Source organism: Alosa alosa, chromosome 1 (assembly GCF_017589495.1).
Source record: "Alosa alosa isolate M-15738 ecotype Scorff River chromosome 1, AALO_Geno_1.1, whole genome shotgun sequence".
Lineage (NCBI taxonomy): Eukaryota > Metazoa > Chordata > Actinopteri > Clupeiformes > Clupeidae > Alosa > Alosa alosa.
This window is the reverse complement of record NC_063189.1, coordinates 857,635-880,452: the sequence shown is the minus strand read 5'-3', so window position 1 is coordinate 880,452 and position 22,818 is coordinate 857,635. Positions and strand designations below refer to the sequence as shown.

Here is a 22,818-nt window from a genome sequence, read left to right as displayed (position 1 = left end):
AGCCTGGTTAGCATTGACACTTTCTTTTACCGTCTATGCACTTAACACTACCAGCTCCTCATGTGAGAAGTTAGAAGTTACCCCACCTTAAAGGTAATTACCACGCTATTTAAATAGCTTTCTGTCATTACGAAATCGTTTAATTTAAGCCATAGGTTTTGGCCCTATTTGTATGTGTATCCAAAGGCTGCTGAAGCGCAGGGGGAGTTTTTTTTCTTCTCGTTTCAGTGATTGGTAGGTAGCCTAGATCTACATCATCTGGGTGATGGCTTTGAATATGTGTAGCATGTTCGATATATTTCCACTCACATACCCAACAACTGCTGAACAACGCTGACAGACAGTTTCATCTTATCCACCACTCTCTCGCCTGTACCACTGTAACTGAAGTTCTCAAACTTGCGATCTTAAAGAGACCAGCGGATCCTCAACTCTTGTGGGTCGCCACCACTCGCTTAGTGCTGCTATCTCTGACTGACAGACTCGACCGACGACCTGACAAAAAAAAACATAGGCGCCAATCAGATCATTCTCCGTGTAAATTCATGCACCGAACCGTGACGCCCGTACCGTTTCGGTTCAATACGAATACATGAACCGTTACACCCCTACTACAACCTATGACTAAAGCATGTTAATGTTTTCTCCAGAGGTGCTCAGACCTAATGCAAAACATAAGCATTTCAAATTTCACATAGCAGTCACATGCCTTGAAAATTAACTTTATTAGTTTCACAGTTGAATTGAAAACCGAATTATGTAGTCTCCTTATTTCATGCGACTGCTTAACAAACTGTTAAACAATGTTTTGTCTTCTACATGAATTAAATGTGAAGCCTCTGCACAGCCGTCACGGCGCCACCCACTGGTCTGGCATATGCACTACAGTCACGGCGCCACCCACTGGTCTGGCATATGCACTACAGCACCTTTAGCCGCTTTCACCTCTGTGTGTCAACACAGTTTTTTTCTTGCCAGAATTGTTGTGAAAAAGGCAAGAAAAAGTAGTAAGTATTGAGCACTCAGCAAACGTGTGAAACCAACAGTGAGGGCAGTCAAAGTGTGAAACCCAGACCTGTGCAGTGAGGACGGTCAAAATGTGGCCAGAGGGAGCTGACTCGGCACTTCAGCAGCGCTTTGAAAACACTGGAGAGTGTTCGCAACTCAGGCCACCCATGACCTCCATATTGATTCATATGCCTCCTCCGTTTTGGACTGTATCAACTCCAACATCAACAGTGTCACCACCCTCGGATTACGACTCCCTAATCAGAAGCCATAGATGAACAGTGAGGTCAGACTCCTGTTGAAGGCATTCAGATCAGGTGAAGCTCAAGCCTATAGCTCATCCAGGGCTAATCTGAGAAGAGGCATCAAGAAGGCCAAGCACGACCACAAGCTAAGGATTGAGGATCATTTCAAGAACAACTAGAGGCCCGCGACACAGACGCATGTGGCAAGGCATCCAGGCCATCACAGATTACAAGACTATTAACTCCAACCCCCCGTCACCGACACCCCCTTGCTTGGTGAGCTGAACCACTTCTATGGCCGCTTAGGGAGGTGGCCACTGCCTCTCTAACAGCAAAAGGCAACCTACGCAGTTTCTGTTGGACTGGTGTGATCCCTGGCCGTACTTTAACCAGGTGTTTAAAGCTCTTAGAACATCCCAGTGTGTTCAGTTTAACGTTCTGGACAGTGGCTGTAGACAGCTTCGTTGTAACTTGGCCATCTATCACTTGCATTTGTAATGCAGAAAACAAATCCCTGCCTAGCACTGCAGACCTCTTTTCGACAATCTGGTCCCGTAACATTACCTCCTCCATTGCTCCAAACTGACATGTTGCAACCAGCTCCCTCAAAGCCACGAACTGGTCTGTAGCTTCGCCCGCGCGCTGACCTCGTTGTCTGAAACGGTAACGTCCAGCCACAACTGGTTTGCAACTGGAAGTGTGTGAAAGACTCTTTGGCCCTCCGTGCACAAACAGTGAATTAACAAGGCGCACTTTCTGGCTGCAGGCAAATCCTCGTCAGACATAGCCAGAAAAAAGTTTTCAAACGTGCGAATCCATGCCTTGAAAGGTATCGGCGGTTCACCATAGTTTTGTAGAAACGGCGCAGGCTGGCTTAAGTGCAAGGTCGTCATCCTCGTCGCCAATATGTTGTGTAGTAGAATAACACGACTTACTTGCTTTACTTACTTTATTCAAACTAGCGTTAACAGCATACAGCCAACATGAGCATTGCACAGTGTATACTTATTACTCTACCTCTAGGCTAGGTAGCATATCCTTATTAACCAATACATGACTCCATCTAGTGGCATGGATGAGTATAACAGATCTCACACAACTGCTCTGCCTCTGAGCGGAAAGCCCTGCAGAGGGTGAAAACTGCCCAACGCATCACCGGCTCCTCACTCCCCTCCATCGAGACCATCCAGACACAGCATCATCAAAGACTGACCACAGACTGCTCTCCCGCCAACCACAGACCACAGACTGCTCTCACCCCAACCACAGACCAACCACAGACTGCTCTCCCCCCAACCACAGACTGCTCTCACCCCAACCACAGACCAACCACAGACTGCTTTCCCCCCAACCACAGACCAACCACAGACTGCTTTCCCCCAACCACAGACCAACCACAGACTGCTCTCACCCCAACCACAGACTGCTCTCACCCCAACCACAGACTGCTTTCCCCCAACCACAGACCAACCACAGACTGCTTTCCCTCAACCACAGACTGCTCTTTCCTGCAGCTGTCACCTTACTGAACTCTAGCTCTGCACCCCGGTGACAACCAATCAACTAAGCCCCGAGTGTGTGTGTGTGTGTGTAACGTGTGTGTGTGTGTGTAACGTGTGTTTGTGTGTGTGTGTGTAACGAGTGTGTGTGTGTGTGTAACGTGTGTGTGTGTGTGTAACGAGTGTGTGTAACGCGTGTGTGTGTGTGTAACGTGTGTGTGTGTAACGAGTGTGTGCGTAACGTGTGTGTGTGTGTGTGTGTGTGTGTGTGTGTGTAACATGTGTGTTCTCTCTCCCTCAGACCCTCCGGAGTGGGTTCCTGATGATGCGTGTAGCTCGTGTGTGTCGTGTAAGGCTCCATTCACAGTCATCCGCAGGAAACACCACTGCAGGAGCTGTGGAAAGGTGTGTGTGTGTGTGTGTGTGTGTGTGTGTAAGAGCTATGGAAAGTTAATCTGTGTTTGCTTCATCATGTTATCATACTTCATTTGTTCATAGCCATGTTCACAGGTTAAAGATTTGACTTTACTGAATCATTTGTGTGTGTGTCTGTGTGTGTGTGTGTGTGTGTCTGTGTATGTGTGTCTGTGTCTGTGTGCGTGTGTGTGTGTGTGTGTGTATGTGTGTGTGTGTCTATGTGTATGTGTGTCTGTGTGTGTGTCGCGCGTGTGTGTGTGTGTGCGTGTGTGTGTGTGTGTGTGTGTGTGTGTGTGTGTGTGTGTGTGTGTGTGTGCGTATGTGTGTGTGTGTGTGCACGTGTGTGTGTGTCTGTGTGTGTTTACAGATTTTCTGCTCGCGCTGCTCCTCCCACTCTGCTCCGTTGCCAAGATACGGCCAGATGAAGCCGGTGCGAGTGTGTACACACTGCTACATGTTCCACGTCACCCCCTTCTACAGCGACCGCACTGGCATCTGACACACACACACACACACACACACACACACACACACCACACACACACACACACACACACACACACACACACACACACACACACACACACACACACACACCCTTCTACAGCGACCGCACTGGCATCTGACACACACACACACACACACACACACACACACACCACACACACACACACACACACTTCTGGCGACCCTTTTGCCATCTGAGCACACACACACACACACACTTCTGGCGACCGACTGGCATCTGGCATCATCGGCACACACACACACACACACACACACACACACACACACACTTCCTTCACTGCTACATGTTCCACGTCACCCCCTTCTACAGCGACCGCACTGGCATCTGACACACACACACACACACACACACACACACACACACACACACACCCCTTCTACAGCGACCGCACTGGCATCTGACACACACACACACACACACACACACACACACACACCCAGGTAGCAGCGGGTCCGCGTGCACTATTGAGATTCCCGTTCCGCCACTGTTTCCTCCTCTAATTTCTGTTCGCGGTTGCGATACCCAGATGAAGCCGGGTGCGAGGTGTGTGTACACACACACTACATGTTCCATCGCCACCCCTCTTCTACAGCGACCAGACTGGCATCTGACACACACACACACACACACACACACACACACACACACACACACACACCCTTCTACAGCGACCGCACTGGCATCTGACACACACACACACACACACACACACACACACACCACACACACACACACACACACTTCTACAGCGACCGCACTGGCATCTGACACACACACACACACACACTTCTACAGCGACCGCACTGGCATCTGACACACACACACACACACCTACAGCAACCGGACTGGCATCTGACACACACACACACACTTCTACAGCGACCGCACTGGCATCTGACACACACACACACACTTCTACAGCGACCGCACTGGCATCTGACACACACACACACACTTCTACAGCGACCGCACTGGCATCTGACACACACACACACACTTCTACAGCGACCGCACTCGCATCTGACACACACACACACACTTCTACAGCGACCAGACTGGCATCTGACACACACACACACACACACACACACACTTCTACAGCGACCGCACTGGCATCTGACACACACACACACACTTCTACAGCGACCGCACTCGCATCTGACACACACACACACACACACTTCTACAGCGACCGCACTGGCATCTGACACACACACACACCCTTCTACAGCGACCGCACTGGCATCTGACACACACACACACACACACACACACACACACACACACACACACTTCTACAGCGACCGCGACTGGCATCTGACACACACACACACACACACACACACACACACACACACACACACTTCTTTCTACAGCTTAATCGTGACTGGCATCTGACACACACACACACACACACACACACACACACACACACCCTTTCTACAGCGCACCGCGACTGGTATCTGACACACACACACACACACACACACACACACACACACACACACACACACACATTGATTTTTCTCTATATGCACGCATTGTGATCTGACACACACACACACATACATCTCTTTACAGCGAATTGTGACTGGCATCTGACACAATAGCACACACACACACACACACACACACACACACACACACACACATTACTCTTCTACAGCTAATTTCACTGGCATCTGACACACACACACACACACACACACACACACACACACACACACACACACACACTTCTACAGCGACCGGACTGGCATCTGACACACACACACACACACACACACACACACACACACACACACACACACGCGGTACATCAATCCCCCATCCCCACACACACATAAACATATACTTACACTTACCTGAAATAGACACCCAGACATCCACATGCATAGATACGTATTGACAGGGTTAGGATTAGGATACGTATTGACAGACAGGTCAAACTGTAAACATGTGCAATCAACAGACACAAGACTGATGAAGCAATACCACACACACGTTCCACACACATTCCACACACACGCTCCACACACACACGTTCCACACACACGTTCCACACACATGTTGAAACCTCTAGCAAACTCAGAAGAAGATTCTCTGGACATATGACCTCTGTACTGATGCTGCAGAACCCTGCAGAACTCTGCAGAACTCTACTGACGCTGCAGAACTCTGTACTGATGCTGCAGAACCCTGCAGAACTCTACTGACGCTGCAAAACTCTGTACTGATGCTGCAGAACCCTGAAGAACTCTACTGACGCTGGAGAACTCTGTGTTTATGCTGCAGAACTCTTTCTGACGCTCTTCCTGCTGGACATCAGCTGCTATCCACCCTGGAGCCGCATACTCATACACACTCATACACACACTCAGTGACTCACACACTCATACACACATGCACACGTACACACACTCACTCACACACACATGCTTACACTCACACACACTCACATACAGGTACACATACTCACACACACACACACACACACACACACACACACACACCTTGCCATGATCCTTCGTCCCGCATCACAGCACAGACTCAAGGAGTGCCCCCCAGTAACAACAGACTCAAGGGGTGTCCACCACTAAGAACCAGCGCTGTCCCCCACTAAGGACCAGGACACACACACACACACACACACACACACACACACACACACACACACACACACACACACACACACACACACACACACACAGTGCTGGTTTGGACTCAAATGCTGGAGGTTCCACAGGGCTCTGTACACGGCACCTTAATGAATGTAACAAACCTGCTTAGAACACAACCTGCGAACGTGTCCCTGACGTCTGACCTTTAACCCTGCTCCATTGGAGGCCTGTTTAAGACTGGACGCTACCCTGACCTTTGACCCTGCTCCAGACATGGCCTGGTTGAGACTGGTACAATGTGCAGGTTTTATGGGGTCTAAAAGCAGGAATGGAATGTAGGATTCATAATTATGTTAATAAAAAATTATGTTTCCTTAGTGTGTAATCATCTGTAACTACCAATCATATTTCCATCAGCTTAGAATGAGTCTTCATAGGCAGTGGGTCCCCTTCCAGAGTCAACCATGTTTCTTTTTGGCACCTGACGGCCACCATAGAGGGATTCATTTGGTTGCAGTCTGCAGTCTCACCACTAGGTGCCACTGAATCCAACATGCTGCACCCTTTCCCATAGCTGCACACTACATAGCCATCAGCACAGCTACATAGCCATCACCACAGCTACATAGCCATCAGCACAGCTACATAGCCATCACCACAGCTACATAGCCATTAGCACAGCTGTACAGCCATCACCACAGCTGCATAGCCATTAGCACAGCTACATCGCCATTAGCACAGCTACATCGCCATTAGCACAGCTACATAGCCATCACCACAGCTGCATAGCCATTAGCACAGCTACATAGCCATCACCACAGCTGCATAGCCATTAGCACAGCTGCATAGCCATTAGCACAGCTACATTGCCATTAGCACAGCTGCATAGCCATTAGCACAGCTGCATAGCCATTAGCACAGCTACATAGCCATTAGAACAGCTACATCGCCATTAGCACAGCTACATAACCATTAGCACAGCTACATCGCCATTAGCACAGCTACATAGCCATCGCCACAGCTGCATAGCATGTTTCCATTAACAAGATTCCTCCAGCTTCCTCCCTGGTGACGACTGTGCTGCTGGTCAGTGATCTCTGATACGTACTGGACTCTGATGATCTGTTTCTATATTTAATTGACTCAGACGACTGATTATATGTTTCTGTATTTAATCGACTCAGACGACTGATGACATGTTTCTATATTTAATCAACTCTGATGACTTGTTTGCCTTTGTCTGAGGCGGGGAACGGTGGCTCAGTCTTCCCCATCACAATGAATGGTGCCACTTTGGATTTCTAAAGATATAGCTTTTAAAAGAAAGATGGTTTATAAATATAACTTACAGACAAATCAATGTGTACAACATGACAGACATTATGTACATGCTAAGCTACGTATATGAAAAAGAAATGAACATAAAATAAACATAAGCTTTTGGAACCCCCTACCTCACTCTTGCATTCTGTTTAACGTCCCAACTCACCCTCTATTGCCCCTCACCCTCTATACCTACCTTCTATAACCCCTAACTGCCCCTCTATTGCCCCCTAACTCTCCTCTATACACGAAGTTTCCCGCTTACCAACAAAACTAGATGCGCTACAAGTAAGCCATGGAGGCAGAAGATGCTTGGTGGTCAGCCCACAACGTTATAAACTTAACCTAAATAGGTCGGCTGCTGTAAGTTACAATCTGATTTTTGTATACCCCTGTTGTCTCAATGATAATAACATCTCATTTCAGACTATATTTCAAAGTTTGACGCTCATTTGATTATTAATATACATCGTATTTTGTCATTTTTGGCAAATTCCGTTATTGAACATGTTTAACATTCTCTAACCATTGTGATTTCGAATTGGTGCAGTTTTCAGCACAAAACTAATTTTATTCTTTTGCTCTTTGCATTGTTTATGTTGTTCTATGGTGTTTCTGCTCTTGGTAAGACGACGCACAAATAGAACCATGTATACCCCCTAACTCTCCTTTGCCCCTAACCCTTCCTCTTACCCTAACTCTCCTCTATACCCCTAACTCTCCTCCTTGGTTGCCCCTAACTCCCTGCTCTATACCCTAACTCTACTGCCCCCTAACTCGCCCATTGCCCCCTAACCATGCTATTGCCCCTAACTAACCCCCTCTATTGCCCCTAACTATCCCCCCTATACCCCCCTATACCCCCTAACTCCCTCCCTCCCCCTAACTCTCCCTAACCCCTATTGCCCCCTCTCTCCCCTCTATTGCCCCCTAACTCCCCTCTATTGCCCCTAACTCTCCTCTATTGCCCCCTAACTCCCCTCTATACCCCCTAACCCCCTATTGCCCCCTAACTCTCCTCTATTGCCCCCTAACTCTCCCCTCTATTGCCCTAACCCCCTCTATTGCCCCTCTCTCCCCCCCTAACTCCCCTATTGCCCCTCTCCCCTATTGCCCCAACCTCCCTCTATTGCCCCTAACTCCCCTCTATACCCCCTAACTCCCCTCTATTGCCCCCTAACTCTCCTCTATGCCCCCTAACTCTCCTCTATACCCCCTAACCCCCTCTATTGCCCCTCTCTCCTCTATTGCCCCCTAACTCTCCTCTATACCCCCCTAACCCCCTCTATTGCCCCTAACTCTCCTCTATGCCCCCCTAACTCTCCTCTATACCCCCCAACCTCCTCTATTGCCCCCTAACTCTCCTCTATTGCCCCCCCTAACTCCCCTCTATTGCCCCTAACTCTCCTCTATTGCCCCTAACTCTCCTCTATACCCCCTAACTCTCCATTGCCTCCCTCTCTCCTCTATTGCCCCCTAACTCTCCTCTATTACCCTAACTCTCCTCTATTGCCCCCTAACTCCCCTCTATACCCCCTAACTCTCCTCTATTGCCCTTAACTCTCCTCTATTGCCCCCTAACTCCCCTCTAAACCCCTTAACTCTCCTCTATTGCCCCTAACTCTCCTCTATACTCCCTAACTCTCCTCTATTGCCCCTAACTCTCCTCTATTGCCCCTCTATCCCCCTAACTCTCTATTGCCCCCTAACTCTCCTCTATACCCCCTAACTCCCATCTATTGCCCCTAACTCTCCTCTATGCCCCCTAACTCTCCTCTATTGCCCCTAACTCTCCCCTATACCCCCTAACTCTCTATTGCCCCCTAACTCTCCTCTATACCCCCTAACTCCCATCTATTGCCCCCTAACTCTCCTATATTGCCCCCTAACTCCCCTCTATTGCCCCTAACTCTCCTCTATTCCCCTAACTCACCTCTATTGCCCCTAACTCTCCTCTATACCCCCTAACTCTCCTATTGCCCCCTAACTCTCCTCTATTGCCCCTAACTCTCCTCTATTGCCCCTCTATACCCCCTAACTCTCCTCTATTGCCCCTAACTCTCCTCTATTGCCCCCTAACTCTCCTCTATTGCCCCTAACTCTCCTCTATTGCCCCCTAACTCTCTTATATACCCCCTAACTCTCCTCTGTACCCCCTAACTCTCTATTGCCTCCTAACTCTCCTCTATACCCCCTAACTCCCATCTATTGCCCCCTAACTCTTCGTTGGGGATCACTTTCAGAATGATTTTCAGAACGATAAAAAGTTAATATCCAATCAGAACCCATCGAATTTTAACCATCACATTCATTAACACAAGGAGAGACTTTGTTTATCGTTCAGTGTGAACGTTTTTATCGTTATGGTTATAGTTGCCCCTAACTCTCCTCTATTGCCCCCTAACTCTCCTCTATTGCCCCTATACTGGATGAACGAAAATATCCATGATCTAAAAAGATCATGTAGAAAAGCTGAGAGAACATGGAGAAAAACTAAGTTACAGGTTCACCGTACCATTCTAAAAGAAAAAATAGCAAATTATAATAGAGCTATTCGGAATGAGAGGAGAAACCACATTTGCAAACATCATTGACATTACAGAAAATGCAACACTACGACATGCACAAGAATACTATATACGACAAACAGATGTACATTACATAAACACATACTGTAACTTAACAAGACATCACATTGACTTGGCTTCCACAAACATAACACAACATAACATTAATAACAGAAGGCTAAGGATGATTTCGTCCAGGATGATTACAGATATGATTATCAGGGATGAAATTGATGACCGGAATGAAAAGAATGGGGGGGGGGAGTGGGATGGTAGCTCTGAGAGTGTGAATGAGGTGGTGTTGGGATGGGGGGTGGGGATGGGGGTGAGGGGCAGTGAGTATGTGAGGATGTATGTGTGTGTGTGTGTGCATATGTATAAGGCTGGCAGCTTGCTGTTGGGCCAGGAGGAGAGAAAGCTGGAACATAGAGGGAGGGTTTCAGAGGAGGAGTTGTAATTATTCTATTTGTAGGAGCCATTAATTACATTCTCGTTGATTAAGTTGATTTAATGACCCCTGCTGGTGACATGACCTTGTGGCCTTGGAAGGCCTTGGCACATAAGGAGTTAAATTGCACACCTGTGCCAATTAGTGGCATATAGGTAGAGAAAGGAGGAATCCTTGGGTAGTTGGTTTTGGAACTCGATGTTGGAACGCCAGCAGGCATATGGTTTTCAATTGTATTTGCATTTGTTACTTGTCAGTTTATTTAGTTTATTTATAGAGACGAGCGAAGCGAAATACTGGAATAAAGAAATCGAACAAACTATTGAAACCCCTGAGGCGTCGAAGTGACTTACTGGAAGGCACTACAGCGTTGAAAACCTTCTGCTATTGGAAAGTTGAAACTGCATGGAATATTTGGAAGTTACCTGCGTTTGGGAAGTTTGATTTTGGATTTACTCTTATAGGATACTTAGAAGATTGTGAGCTGCATTCCCTAAAGTTGTGGATTATACACGTTTCCCGCTGGAAGGATTTGAGGATTTAACCTTTATCTTTGGACGTTTGTGAGTAAAACGCTGAATTGAGTGGGCCACTGAGCTCATACAATGACTTAACGTGAGCCGCCGTGCTTACACCACAAACTGAATGGGCCTTTTCACTTGCGTTTGTCTTCGTTGATGTGTTGACTTTGAAATATCGTTCGATCTTTTGTGTGTTGAACTTTTGAGTTAATCTTTGAAAAATGTCCGCCCGGCAGAGCCTGTAGAGCAGGATTTGACCGATGAAAAGAACTGTTTAAGTTAATTGCAACACGTAGGGGAAGCTTGGTGTTTTAACACGCCAAACAAAATGAAATCAATAGTCTTATTGAAGCGGACAGGACAAAGAAACTGTTAGGAAACAAATTAACTTGTTTGATGGATTTTTCGCTGAGTTTATTAGTTTACAAGCAACTGTACAACAATTAACTAAAGATGCATATGAAAAGGAGGCCGATAACTTAGACTGGTACCAACCCAAAAATAACCTGTTCAAAAGCTTCTTAGAAGGTGTCATAAAATGGCTTGAGGTTGATCAAGATGATGACAAAGAAGAGGATCAGGACGATATTGTTAAGCCTCAAGATAAGCGATCTCAAACAGCACAGTGTCACGATAGCTGCAAAGCAACAAAAAATGCTCTCAGTTGCGCGTCACGAGAATCTTTAAGCTCATCTAAAGGCGAAGCAGAATGTCGCGGCTATTAGAGCAAAGGCGCAGGCTTTGGATGACAAAATTGACCTTGATATCGAAGAAGCAAATATCCTCGCAAAATTAAAAGCAACGAAGAGATAAAATGGTCATAGATTCGAACTTGCTGCTGCAGAGGCAAAGGTTAGAATATTCAGAGAAAGCTGAAGACCAACGTTCAGTGTCGGTATACAAAGACGATACACCAACGGAATATAACACCCTGCAACAGTACAAAGACCAGTGAGATCGCAGAGAGAAGGATCAGCTCCTCGAACTGGACCTAGGCAAACTGTAGGTGCACAACAAAATGCAAATTTGAGCCGTCTCAGTGCCAATAGGAAGCCAGATTCACCCAAATGGCAATGATACAAAGCGTCACTGATCTATTAAAAAAGACAAACTCAAATCACTGAGATGTTAGTGAAACAACAAACACTCTCTCTTCTGCCAGATAGAGAAATTCCCATATTCGATGGTGATGCTCTTCAATATAGGACTTTCATCAAAGCATTTGAGCAATGTGTTGAGAATAAAACTACAAATATGGATGACAGGCTATACTACTTACAACAGTATACAAGGGACCAACCCAGAAGCCTTGTCAGTAGCTTTATGCATATGGATCCTACCGTCAAGGGATAAGGAAGCTAAAAAGCAGCTAGAATACAGTTTTGGGAACAGCTATAAAATAGCATCTGCTTACATGAATAAAGCCTTGAACTGGCCAACCATCAAACCAGAAGATGGCAATGGGCTGCGATCTTATGCTCTCTTTTTACATAGCTGCTACAATACAATGCAAGACATTGATGGATTAAAAAGAGCTTGAAAGTTCCACCAACTTAAGACTCATTGTGTCTAAACTTCCATTTAGGCTGCGAGATAGATGGTGAGCAAATGTGTGTAGCATGCAAGATAACAAACACAGAGCAACATTCAAGGACTTGATAGACTTTATTGAAAGACAGTCTAGAGCAATGCTAGATCCAATATTTGGTGACATCATCAACCCAACGGAGAGCAAAGTAGTGTCAAGATCTAAACCACAAAAAACCTTCACCAAACCTAGTGGGAGGAGCAGCTTTGCCACTACAGTTGCTCAGGCACCTGAAATAAAAAGGAACGAGTCCCAATATGGACACAAACTGAACACAAATAAGTGTGCTCTTGAAAAGCCTTGCTTATTCTGTGAAAGAAATCACACATTTGGAAATTGTGAAAAGTTTAAGTCCAAACCAAACAGTGAGAAAATAGAATTCCTGAAAGTAAATGGGATGTGCTTTGGTTGTCTAACAAAGGGACATGTTAGCAAAACCTGCAAAAACAGAATGAAATGTGAAACATGTTCTCTGTCTCACCCAACCATCCTTCACATTCACACTGGCAAAGAAAAAGATGGAATTAAAGATGACTGCGTCGCAACTGGAAACAAACCACTGAGTAGTGCTATGGTATCTGTAAATGATGATGATCCAATAGGCGTCGGTAAACCGAAACAATGCACTCTTGCTATCGTCCCAGTGAAAGTAAAAGTCTCAAATTCAGACAAAGTCATAAATACTCATGCATTTCTGGATCCCGGTAGCTCAGCTACATTTTGCACAGACTCATTGAAAAGAAAGTTAAATATCTCTGGTAAAAACACCACAATACTCTTGTGCACAATGGGACAGGAGAAAAATGTCCACAGCAGTATAGTCTCTGGTCTTGAAGTCAGCAATATGGAAGGCCTGCTGTACCATGAACTCCCAGAGGTCTACACTCAAACGAAATTACCAGTTTCAAAACGACACATACCAACACAAGAATCAATAGACAAATGGAAATACTTACGTGAGGTGAAAATTCCACAATTGGACGCTGACATTGAGTTGTTAATAGGCACAAATGCTGCAAAGCTTATGGAGCCTTGGAAGGTGATAAACAGTAGAGGTAATGGGCCATATGCTGTTGAACAACACCCTTAGGATGGGTCATCAATGGGCTCATGCAAGAAACAACATGTCAAATGCAAGGAAGTCACTCATGTACCGTAGTTAATCGCATATCTGTAGCAGATTTGAATGACTTGTTGATTTAAACAGTATCATCAGGATTTTCCAGAACTGGCAGCTGAGGAGAAATCAGAGATGTCAGTTGAAGACAAACAGTTCATGTCTGTGATGGAAAGTTCAAAGGAACTAAGAAATGGTCATTATTACTTACCGTTACCCTTTAAAGAAAATGACGTAATGATGCCAAACAACTACCAACAGGCACAGCAGCGTGTTATGTCTCTGAAAAGAAAATTTGAAAAGAATGAACAATATCATAAAGAATATACTGCATTTCTAGAAGGAATGCTTGAAAAGGGCCACGCAGAAGCGGTGCCTTTTGATGAACTACATCCACATCACGGAGTGCACCATCCAAAGAAGGGCTCCCTGAGAGTTGTATTCGATTGTTCCGCATCCTTCCAGGGAACATCCTTGAACAGCAAATTGATACAAGGTCCAAATCTCACCAGTAACCTGATAGAAACGCCCTGTTGCGCTCCGCCAGAGCCAATCGCCCTTATATGGCAGGCGTGGAAAGCATGTTTCACCAGGTGAGAGTTATGGAGAACCATGTGGACTTTTTTTTTCTATGGTGGCCAAATGGTGACTCAGGTCAACCATTGAAAGAACACAGAATGACAGTGCACTTATTCGGGGCAACATCTTAAGCCAAGTTGTGCAAGTTTAAGCCCTCAAACAAACTGCGAAGATTTCAAAGATCTCTTTTGCATGAAACAGTGGAAACAATTAAGCAAGATTTTTATGTGGATGATTGCTTGAAATCGGTGGCCACTGAAGCTGATGCTGTGACGTTGTGCAAAAGAGCTTGAAAGAGCTTGCTCAATGGGAGGCTTTCGTTTGCACAAATGGATAAGTAACAGCAGAACTGTCCTAATGTCCATCCCACAAGCAGCCAGAGCAAAGGAGGTCAAAGACCTCGACTTGGAATCCAGCGATCTTCCTACAGAAAGAACTCTTGGCATACAGTGGCACATAGAAAGAGACAAACTCACTTTTGCAGTGAGCCTGAAACAGCAGCCATGTACTCGGGGAATACTGTCCATCATATCCTCGGTATCACGATCCTCTTGGCTTCATCTCTCCATTCGTCCTTACTGCTAAGAACATTCTGCAAGATCTTTGCAAGCAGAATTATGCCTGGGACAAAGACCTACCAGACCACTACACGCAGCTGTGGCATGAATGGATGGCAGGTCTAAGTTGCATTGGAGAGCTCAGTGTCAACAGATGTTTCAAGCCAAAGAACTTTGGTCCGATAACATCTGCACAACTACATCACTTTAGTGATGCGCCTGAAAGTGGTTATGGTTTGTGTCACGCGTTAGTCTCTCAAATTCAGGACATGAAGTGCACACCTCATTTCTAATGGGAAAATCACGAAGTTGCACCATTGAAACAAACTACAATGCCAAGAATGGAACTCACTGCAGCAGTGCTTGCAGTACCTAATGGATAGACTGATCAAAGCAGAGTTACAACTTGCTCTTTTGAGAACTCCATTTTCTGGACAGATAGTATGCGTCAACATTGAAGTACATTCAGAATGAGAACAAAAGATTTAAAAAATTTGTGGCCAATAGAGTGAACGCAATCAGAGAAATGACCAAGGTAAAACAATGGAGATACATAAACACTAAACAAAATCCAGCTGATTGTGCGTCTCGTGGTCTCAAGGCCAGTGCTCTTCTGAATTCGAAAGTTTGGCTGAATGGTCCAGAATTTCTCAAATGTCAGGAATCTGAATGGACAAATTCTGACATTACCATACAAACACATGAAGAAGAAGAAGATGATGATGATGATGTGGAAGTGAAGAAGGATGTTCTTAGCATGAACTTAATTGTAAAGGAAGAACAAAATCCTACTCACACATTCATACACCATCACTCAAATTGGAACAATCTAACCAGAGCAGTAGCATGGCTACTTAAGCTAAAAGACATACTCTTGCAACTAAGTCAGAAAAGAAAGGAAATACTTACCAACATGAGTATTAAGAACTCAAATGCAGAGAAACAATGTCTGATGGAAAGAAAAATGCAAACAGTTAAAAAATGCATGAATGTACAGCAGATTACTTTAGAAGATGTCAAAAGAGCAGAAAATGCAATTGTACGCTTTACTCAAATGGAGGCATTTCCAGAAGAAATCAAAACCTGTAAAGGAAAAACTCATGTCAGTCGTCAGAGCCACATTAAGTAAGCTTGATCCTATTCTGCAAGATGGATTACTTCGCATTGGGAGGGAGATTAAGCAGAATGACTATGCCAGAGGACCAAAAACATCCTGTGGTTCTTCCAAAACACCATCATGTGTCCAAACTTGTGTTAAAACACATCCATGAACAACTAGGCCACTGTGGAAGGAACCATATGTTGGCCAAACTGCGACAGCAGTACTGGATTCCAGCAGCAAATTCCCTTGCTAGAAAGATACGGTCTGAGTGTGTGTTCTGCAGACGCCTACATTCAAACTTAGGAGAACAAAAGATGGCCGACTTGCCAAAAAGAAAAGAATAACACCAGATTTACCACCATTTACCTTTGTTGGAGCAGACTTCTTTGGTCCAATTACAGTAAAAGAGGGCGAGTGAAGTGAAACGATATGGTGTCATTTTTACATGTTTCACAACTCGAGCGATACATTTGGAAATAGCTAATTCACTTGACACTGATTCATGTATCAACGCAATCCGCAGATTCATAAGCAGACGAGGGCAAGTGCGGCAAATAAGATCTGACAATGGCACCAATCTGACTTCAGCTGACCGTGAGTTAAAGAATGCCATGAAGGAGTGGAACCAAAGCAACAAACTCCAAGTTGCTCTGCAACAAAAAGGCATAAAATGGACTTACAACCCACCTGCCGCTTCACACTTTGGAGGAGTATGGGAGAGGTTAATAAAACAGGTCAAACAAACACTTTTATCACTGACAAAGGATCAGATATTAGATGATGAATCCCTTCACACTTTCATCTGTGAGGTAGAAGCCATAACGAATAGTCGCCCACTTACCACAAATTCAGATAGTCCAAATGACCTCGAACCTCTAACGCCCAACCACCTTTTACTTCTCAAAGGGCAACCCACATTACCGCCTGGCTTATTTCAGAAATCAGATGTGTATAGTAGACGCAAATGGAAGCAAATACAATACTTAGCTGATATATTTTGGAAAAGATGGGTTAGAGAGTATCTTCCAAACCTACAAGAAAGACAAAAATGGTTTAAAAAGAAAAGAAACTACGCAAATGGTGACTGTGTTAATTGCAGACCCTACTGCCCCTAGGGGATCTTGGATGTTGGGGAGAGTTATTGACACAAAGAAAGATTCAAAGGGAATTGTTCGTAGTTTGACTTTAAAAACAAAGACAAGTGTTATAGACAGACCGATCACAAAGGTTTGCTTATTGTTGGAAAATGACATGTAGATATGAATGTCCAATGTATATGTAATGTTTATTTTACCTTGTAGGAACTAACATGTATACTGATCTTTACACGCGCACCATGGACTATGGACTATCCGAGCAAGAAATGTCTTGCAACGTACACACATGCGCACATTCATACAAATACACACATACACACTGAAATGGACTTTTGAATGCACAATGCCTCTCTCGGCATAATGGACCTTTCCTTTTAAGTTATGCACTGAACAAGAAGGACTCTTGAAAAAAATAAATAAATAAATAAAAAGGGGGGCTATTGCATTGATGGACTTTAATTTAATTCCATGTGATATGGTCTTGAATGAATTGTGATGTATGGCTCCATGTGTTTAGTTTAGTTTGTTATTGTACCTATTTAGCTGGTAGCAATAAGAGGGCCGGTGTGTAGGAGCCATTAATTACATTCTCGTGATTAAGTTGATTTAATGACCCCTGCTGGTGACATGACCTTGTGGCCTTGGAAGGCATTGGCACATAAGGAGTTAAATTGCACACCTGTGCCAATTAGTGGCATATAGGTAGAGAAAGGAGGAATCCTTGGGTAGTTGGTTTTGGAACTCGATGTTGGAACGCCAGCAGGCATATGGTTTTCAATTGTATTTGTATTTGTTACTTGTCAGTTTATTTAGTTTATTTATAGAGACGAACGAAACGAAATACTGGAATAAAGAACGAACAAACTATTGAAACCCCTGAGGCGTCCGAAGTGACTTACTGGAAGGCACTACACTATTAATGATAAGTATAATAATAGGAATAACTGATTGCCTGGTTGATTGCCTGACTGATTGCCAACCTCTAAGGTAATTGCTGAAAACAGTGGAAACTCTAGGGTGTTGTTCTCTACCATTGATAGGCTATTGCATCAAACACCTTTTGATACAAGATGCGAAGAATTTGCAGACTTCTTCAAAAACAAAGTCATTTCTATAAGGGAGGCTATTGGTAACACAAGTAATATGTTTGATAGTACACCCAAAAACAGCCCCCCAAAATTAAGGTCCTTTAGCACTATTACTCAATCTGAGCTTGGTAAAATTATAACTCAAACCGGCTCTTCAACATGTGTTTTAGATCCAATCCCTACTAGATTCCTCAAAAAAGTATATGATAGCTTAGCTCCCTTTTTTCTCAAGGTAATAAATACATCATTAGAAACAGGTATATTTCCAAATGCTTTTAAAACCGCTGTTGTGAAACCTTTACTTAAAAAGTCAAATCTTGACCATACCAATCTGAGCAACTACAGGCCTATATCAAATCTATCGTTTTTTTGAGCAAAGTACTTGAAAAAAGTTGTTTGTAATCAGTTAAATACCTTCCTCAACTAAAAAACAGTATCCTTGAAAAATTCCAATCAGGTTTTAGATCAAATCACAGCACAGAAACGGCTCTAGTAAAAATAGTCAATGATCTCAGACTGGCTACTGACTCAAACAAAGTCTCAATCCTTATTCTTCTGGATTTGAGTGCGGCATTTGACACCATTGATCATAGCATCTAATTCACGCCTTTGCAGTGGGTGGGTCTCTCTGATAATGCTCTAAACTGGTTTCAAACCTACATTGCTGGCAGAGATTTTTATATCAGTCTAGGAGATCATGTATCTGAAAAACATGACTTGCCTTTTGGTGTGGCCCAGGGGAGCTGCCTTGGTTCTGCCTTCTCTATATATGCTTCCATTGGGAAACGTCATAAGTCAGCATAATGTAAACTTCCACAGCTACGAAGATGATACTCAATTGTATATTTCTGTGGAGCCAACTAACCCAGATGTCCTTTGCTCCCTCACTGCATGCCTAACCTCCATTAATCAGTGGATGAGCAAAAAATGTTTTAAACTAAATGATGACAAAACAGAGGTACTTCTGGTTGGACCAAAACTAAAGCGAGATATTATTCTTAGTAATCTGGGGAACTTGGCGTACCAGGTCAAACCAAAAGTAACAAGCCTCTGTGTCATCTTAGATGCAGAGTTAAGTTTTAAGCCCCATATCAGTAAAGTTACTCAGACAGCCTATTTCCACTTGAGAAACATTGCCAAAGTCGCGCCCTTTTTAACCCAACAAGATGCAAAAAAAAAAATTCATTCCTTTATCACTAGCAGGTTAGACTACTGCAATGCACTTTTCACTGGTCTTCCCAAAAACACCTAAAGAAATTGGCACTCATACAGAACTCTGCGGCTAGACTTTTTTAACTAAGACTAAGAAGAGAGACACATCACCCCTGTGTTGGCTGAACTGCACTGGCTCCCTATTTCCTATAGAATTGATTTTAAGGTTATGTTAATTACTTACAAAGCTCTGAATGGCATAGCACCTTCATATATCTCTGAGCTTTTAATATCTTATCAACCACAAAGGAAACTTAGATCATCCAATTCTAATCTTTTAATCGCATACCCAAAGTGCTCCACAAGCAAAGTGGAGAAGCTGCTTTTATCCATTATGCCCCAAACTATGGAACACCCTGCCTCTGTACATCAAGCAGGCGAGTTCAGTAAATATTTTAAAAAGATCTGAAAGCATACCTGTACAGGAAAGCTTTTAGTTAACTCATCTTATTCTGTAGACTACTTTTTCAGATTATTCTACATCTGCTACTATTGAGGCTTGGCCAGCCAGAAGCAGATGGGCTCCCTATTAAGTCAGGTTCTGCTCAAGGTTTCTTCCTGGAATATGGGAGTTTTTCCTTGCCACAGTTGCCATATGGGCGTGCTTGTGGGGGGGTAAGAGGGTTAAGGCTGCCAGTCTTATGACGTCATTTTCTATATTTTTGATATGTTGCTGAGTGGATCATAAACGGCCCCTAGCAATGAAGAAAAGTGATTGATAATGACTGACTGACTATTATTGTGTTACATGCTTCAAATGTAAAGCACTTTGAGCTGCATTCTGTGTATGAAAGGTGCTATACAAATAAAGCGTATTATTATTATTATTATTATTATTATTATTATTATATTAAGGTGCTATACAAATAAAGCTTGTTGTTGTTGTTGTTGTTATTATTATTATTATTATTATTATTATAACCTTGAGAGGGGCAAGTCAGCAAATCAACTTAACATTAGCATTAGCATTAGCCTGTTGCTGTGCAGCCATAGCATCACTTAAACACTTATTATTATTATTATTATTATTATTATACCCTCCCCCACTCTTTCATTCTTTCTTGCCCTCTTCATATTGAACTCTCTCAGTAACACTCTCTCTCACACACACACACATATACTCTCTCTCACACACACACACCCCTCAGAATGTACCTCTGACATCACTACACACGTTTCTACCACTGCTGGGTTTTCTGACACTTGGTCCTGATAACACACACATCCTCATACACACACACACACATCCTCACACACATCCTCATACACACACACATACACACATATCCTCACACACACACGCTGAGCATGGGCTCTCTCTCACACACACACACATACTAAACATGGGCTGATCTTACCACTCCGTTCCTGAAGAAGGATATCCTGTATTTATTCTGAACTCTCTCTCACACACACACACACACGCTCACATACACACACACATTTATTCAGAGCTTGGTGTATTTTGTACATTCAGTTTAATTCAGGCAAAAGACCTCTATGAGAAACATTTGGAGCTCTGAAATTATTTAGTTTTTATGTAAATAGATTCAATAAAACATTTCTCTCTCAGTGGGAATGATGTGTGTCCCTGCTTACTGCATGTGTGTGTAAGGATGGTGTGTGTCCCTGCTTACTGCATGTGTGTGTAAGGATGGTGTGTGTGTGTGTGTGTGTGTTACTACTAGAGTAGCCTAAAGTGAGCATTCAAATGACAGAAGCTCCTACAGAATTAAGCTCATCAAGATGACTACAACCCCTGGCAATTATGAATTATGGATATTATGCAATCACCACTCTTGGAAGAGTTTTATACTTCATTTAAAAAAAAAAATAGATGAACATTCTGGCTTTGTGAAACCTAGCTAGAAAATACCAAAAATTGTATTAATTTAAGGCTATACAGTGAAAGTTTATAATAATATTATAATAATGTATTGTATTAATATAAGTTTATGTACCCTCAGACCTGGTCAGTTGTTTTTTTTTTTAATAGAAACAAACTAGAAAATGTAATTTCGAGGAAATGAAAATGCAAAACATGTAAAATGCATAACATATATTAACACACACACACACACAGACCAAGTGCATGAAAATGCATAACATATATTAACATAACATGCATAACATATATTAATAACATAAAATGCACAACAAACTCTTATTTAGAAACAGTTGAAAAGGCTGAACAGTTAAATAGTTGAGTAGTTTAAATAGTTAAATTATTTAATAGCGAATTATTATAGTGAGGATATTTATTTTAAAACAGTTGTGGGCAGAGGAAACAGTTGCACAGGATCTGTTGTCTTAAGAGAGCCAGATTGTATGCTTAAAGCCTGAGACAGAGTATATAGTTTAAAAGTTGAATGTAGATAGTGTAATGGATGTTGATAGACAGAAAGTTGAATGGATGTTGATAGGCAGATTGTTTAATGGATGTTGATAGATAGTTTAATGGGTGGATGAGTGAATGGTTTGAAGAGGATGAATGGATAGAAAGTTGGATGGAATGTGCCTTATATCCTTGTAGAATGGAGAGACACAGAGAGAGTTGGTATAGTTGAGCAGAAAGCAGTTGATACAGGTGCAATCAGTTTAACTGGCTCTTTGATGGGGCCTACAGCTGGACCTAGGCTAGCTACTCTGCGAAAGATCTGCCGTGGCCGCCGAGCTGTTGCTGACCTGCGAGCTGCCTTGCCAACTGCAGACTAACGTTAACGGTGAAGAGCTACAATCTCACGGAGCAACAAACGGTCGCTGTTAAGTCCACCAAATTGCGGATTTACATGATCGCCCAGTACTTTGGACTGTGCTTCCAGTCATCTCCAGACTGCGGTCTACAAGGCCTAGCTTCTAACGTTAATGTTATCTCCAGACTGCCAGTGAATTCACCGGGTTGGTCAGTTGCTAAAGAACTTTGTTGGCATTGCATCGGTTGTGAAGACACAGCTCTGTCGCGCCAGTTTTCCGCGGATCATCATTGCCCTTGGACATTTTCAGCTGGTTTGGAAATTGGACTAATTTTAACATCACTTTTCCCCCTTTTTAAATATATTTTCTTTTTTTTTATTTGTTTATTTGTTTTGTTGTCTGTCTTGTATGTATTGGTGTCACGGGTACGCTGGCGACTACGCCTCTCCGTCCGGTATTTTTTGTATTTGTTATTTTTTAAATGTATTTGTCATGTCTTGATGTCATGGGTACGCTGGCGACTACGCCGCTCCATCCGGCATCGTTTGTCTTGTTGTTATGTGTCTTGTTTGTGGAGCGCTTTGGGTTGCACTATGTGCATGTTAA

At 43.6% G+C, this 22,818-nt stretch overlaps 1 protein-coding gene across 1 annotated transcript in view; it reads left to right on the top strand.

Annotated features, from left to right (window-relative positions):
* The window catches only part of zfyve28 (zinc finger, FYVE domain containing 28), a 40,471-nt gene extending 36,767 nt beyond the window's left edge, over positions 1 to 3,704 (top strand). Inside the window, exons 15-16 of the mRNA XM_048250149.1 lie at positions 3,054 to 3,157; positions 3,537 to 3,704. Coding sequence (XP_048106106.1) covers positions 3,054 to 3,157; positions 3,537 to 3,668 — 236 coding nt within the window. The 3' untranslated portion in view covers positions 3,669 to 3,704. The remainder of the gene's footprint in view (positions 1 to 3,053; positions 3,158 to 3,536) is intronic.
* Positions 3,705 to 22,818: the final 19,114 nt, after the last annotated feature.